This window comes from Pteropus alecto, unplaced genomic scaffold, assembly GCF_000325575.1.
Source record: "Pteropus alecto unplaced genomic scaffold, ASM32557v1 scaffold45, whole genome shotgun sequence".
NCBI classification, from domain to species: Eukaryota; Metazoa; Chordata; class Mammalia; order Chiroptera; family Pteropodidae; genus Pteropus; species Pteropus alecto.
This window is the reverse complement of record NW_006442491.1, coordinates 37,424,872-37,429,121: the sequence shown is the minus strand read 5'-3', so window position 1 is coordinate 37,429,121 and position 4,250 is coordinate 37,424,872. Positions and strand designations below refer to the sequence as shown.

Sequence of the window (4,250 nt, the reverse complement as noted above, 5' to 3'; positions counted from 1 at the left end):
AGCTGCGCTCATTTGTTCCAAATCATGGTCATCCTTCGGATGGCAAATTTTTCAAATACAAATGGGGCATGTGCGAGGCAGTCTTGGAGATAATTCCTTATGTAGAAATGCAAGTGTCAGGTTCTAAAAATAAAGCTGAAGGGTAGTGTCTGAGTGAGAACCACTGTGTTTACTCCTTTGACTCCTCCCCTAATTTGCAAATGCCTAGTGGTGATACTGCAGGGCTGAAGTTCTCAGTGTTTGTCTTCACTGGAAGGAAAGATGCTACATAATTTTAATAAATAAAAGTGTTAATAATCTTTAAGAGTTCAACTCTTTAAAAAGCATCAATTCAAACTAATTATTTTAATAAACCCACACTTGGATGCAAAGCTACCAGGTGATTATGAAGATAACTGTGATGCATGTTATAATCACGCACATCAAGGAACTATCACCATTTCCCAAATATAAGAAATACGCTTTTTCCCCCTAAGGAGTTAATAGTGAAGAAGAGAAGTAAATAAGTGGATAAAAGAAAGTTAACGTCTAGTTCACATTTTCTCCCAGGAACAGAAACTCAGAAGTAAATAGTACGATCTATGAAGATTTAAGGTTGACTAAAGCTTAGTTAAGTTTAATGCCACTTGCGTCTGATGAGCAAGCTGGTTAATAATTAGATAAATGAAGATAATCTATTCAGGATGAATTTAAACCACTACCATAAAGAATCGTAAGCACGCTGCTGACAGTCTGTTGTGCTGGGAAATACGGTCTGCTCTACGCGATCATGGAATGTTAAGGGAATTAGTGCTATACTAAAGCTAAAGAATTAATGCTGTACTCAGCATCTGAAAAGTAATTACTGATTTAAACTGAAGTATCTATAGGGTCTTATATCTTTAGCTTCCTAAACAATATTAGATTACACATTTACTGAAGGGGGTGAGCTAACAATTCTAAGCATGTGTTCCTTATACAAAAAAACCAGCATCCCCAACCTGTCTGCCATCTATAGTGCCCATGTTCCTATTTTCTTCTCCAAATGGTAATGGATCACACCAATCTATTGGAGCTATCCCACCTGACATCCCTATTGACCATCTGAGACTTCCTGAAGGCCACTGGTTTAGTCTCAGAATAAAGCAAAGGTAAATGCGTCCACAGTGGGTTTAAACCTTCGCTAATCAGCTCATAAGGATGGTTAACATGACAGTATCATGGGGGTGGGGGGACGGGACAGTATAATGTGACAGTATCATGGGGGTAGGGGGACGAGAGGGATGTGTTAGGATGTGAAGAAGGGTTAAGAGTCTTGGATAGTGACCAAAAAAGTAGAAGATATTCTATTTACCATGGATGGAATCTAATGGAAGGGGAAGGAGAGGAGAGAAAAAGATTACAAAATGCCCTGAAAGTGACTCATTCAGAAAGCTCTCTTTGGGCAACCAGTGGGACCGCAGAGTGAGGAGATGGAAAGGTAAGGATTAGACCTTGGAAGAAGTGAGATCAACAGAAAGAACCAACAATGCAAAGCACACATTTCACAGGTTTACAAAACTCTTAACTCTTTCAGGACAGTCCCCCGAGTCCCAAAGAGCTTCTACTATTTCACTACGGTCAATGTCAAAATGTAATGCTTCCTTCAGGAGGCCAGCAGTCTCTGTCCTGATGTTTAACACAAGGCAGCGTGGCACGTTCTATGAGACTGCACAAGGTCGTGTAAGTCTGGGTTCCCTTTTTTCTATAATATCCTTAACTTCAACATAATCACACACAATGCCCAAGATGAAAAAGAACCGAACACATACAATTCCACATCGTCTTAGGCTGCACTTAAAAGATGGTTAATTTTCTACCTTGGATGATAGGCACTTGAATTACCTTCTTATGCAAAGTTAGCTTGCAAGTTTGATTCATCTCAGTGAACCACCAGAAGCCAGAACCCTGAGTAACTCTGGAACAGACCAGTTAACTACGCTCGTTCTCATCGCGAAATGAATGATCTCTATACAGCAGGCCAGGCTACTGAGCTTCTATTCTAACTTCATTGTCTTGTGCTCAGTTTAAAACAAACACACAAACAAATCTCATGAAGTGGTTCACATATGACTGCAGATGCCTCTTCTGAAGTCATGAGCCAACAGTCATCAACAATTTGATACCGCAACTTTTCTTGGATCACTTGCCCAGCAAAAACATCCCGTGACTTTGGCCATTGTTACTTTGTGCAACCCAGGGCCAGAAAGATCACTCTTCTCTGACATACTTTTAAAGTAAAAAAGTTGAAATGATAAAATCAGTTTTCTGGTTTCAACTACAAATCTCTGTATAATACTGTACATTTACAAAGCAGCTGAAAAACCGTAATATTACTCCTTCTGAATGATAAAACTTCCTACAGGAGGCAATTCAGTAGGTAGGAGTACCATTCCCATCGCTAGGGAGTGATCCCAGGCTTTGGGGAGTGAAGTGGCCAGCCCAAGGTCAACGCTGGGGGTGGGGGATTGAGGCTGCAGGGGATCAATCAAAGGACTAGCTGAGGAGAGCAACACAGTATGACCTGGGACACTGGCTGCACCTGCACAGAAGTGGTCTTGGGAGATGTGACCCATCTATTAGCCAGTCTCATCTACTGTGCCTGACCCCGACACGCTCTTTATCCCTGTCATACAGGACTCGTGCATCCCAAAGGAGCCGCCGTCTCAGTCCACCTGCGATTTCCTCTGCCTGACGCGCTCCCCACCCGTTTCTTTTAGACTGCTTCCATCCAACCTTTACACTCAGCTCAAATGCCAGCCCTTCCAGGAGCGGACCTCCTCATCGCTCTCGGAGCATTCCGGATTACCTAATGTCAGTGAGCTATCCTGACTGGTTCTGTCATCTAGGGAGGGGGGCTGAGGGAGAATGGGGGCATACATGCGGTGGTACTCATCATCTTCTCCTGCACCTGACACATGGAGCAGGTACTCAGTGAATGCCTGTGAACTGAACCACAGCGACCGTATCAGGCTTCCAGGACAGAAGCCTCCAGACAGCTCAAGTGGAAGCCACTGCCCTCCACATTCACTTGAGTTCCTTGGGTTCCTTTCCCGGGCTGGCTCCTCGAGCAGACGATGGCCACATCTCTAAGCTAAAACACTACCATGGAATCAGGTTGGGTTTTTGCGCTGTTGCTTTATTTTCATCGTAACTGGAAAACCTTTGGTTCTTTGTACATTTGGAGTCATTTCAAATTGTTAACCTGGAAGGCAAAGTGACAGCCACAGTTCTGGAGTATTTCCTGGGGAACGGACGGCATACCTGTTTAAGAGTGTGAGTGCTCAAGTCTGGGTTCAAATGTGCCATCTGCCAACTGGGGGACTTTGGGCAAGACACCCTACACTACTTCCCGCCAGGACATGTTCGCCTCTGGCCAGCACCTCCTGTGGGCCAAGTGCTGGCTACACGGCGGTGACCCGGCTGATCACCCTAAAAGATCCGCTCATCGCGTCCGCCTGCTTGATTTCGTTCACAGCACTTACCACTACCTGAAATAGTCTCGTTTGCTGGCTCGTCGCCCCTCGTGAGAGTAAGCTCCATGAGAGCAGGGGACGGGTCTGTCTTGTCCATTCATTGTCTCCATGCCTGCGACACAGTTACTCACTCAGTACACGAAAAAAGGCATGGGGAAGTCCGGAGAGCGCGCTGTGGTCCCATGGCGCTTATATTCTGGTGACAGCAGGGAGGGAAAGTAATATCAAAACGATAAAGGTTCGTATCGGGAAGGGCCCTGGCCTGCTGAAAACACCCGTGGCACACGAGGCTTTCTCTGGCATCAGCTCCGGGCGGCTCTAGGGAGAAACGGGGTCTCACCCCGCTGGCGGCTTCCGCGGCCGCACAGACGTGAGCGACGGGCGCGAGGACGGAAGGAGAGCTGGGCCGTGTCCCATCACAATTCCTGCGGAGGTTCCTTCCACTCATGAGTTCAACAGACACGGGGCCCCCGACACGTGCTGGGCATCCAGCAGAGAAGGGCGCGGGCCCGTCCTCATGGAGTGTCCCTTCCCGCGCAGAAACACGAGGGGGTAACACGGCCCCTTTAGGGGGTGGGGATGCCGACCGGCCGCGAAACGGTGATGGGACAGGGAGGGCGTGACACCTGACCTAACACCTGAAGAGGTCGACCTGGTGGTGAGCTGCTGCAGAGGAACCTTGTGGGCAAGGCTGCCGTCCATGCTCACGCTCGAGGGCGGAACCCCGCAAACTAGCAGGCGACGAAGCCGGCGGCT

The 4,250-nt window shown here is 47.2% G+C and overlaps 1 protein-coding gene across 2 annotated transcripts in view; it reads right to left on the bottom strand.

The window, feature by feature from the left end:
• The window catches only part of VAPB (VAMP associated protein B and C), a 48,012-nt gene extending 44,400 nt beyond the window's left edge, over nt 1-3,612 (bottom strand). Inside the window, exon 1 of one of the 2 annotated variants that reach the window (XM_025039729.1) lies at nt 3,510-3,612. In XM_025039729.1, the coding sequence (XP_024895497.1) occupies nt 3,510-3,591 (82 nt within the window). In that variant the 5' untranslated portion in view covers nt 3,592-3,612. Of the gene's footprint in view, nt 1-3,503 lie in introns of both variants that reach the window. The other variant, XM_025039728.1, reaches the window with a different exon arrangement.
• Between the last annotated feature and the right edge of the window lie 638 nt (nt 3,613-4,250).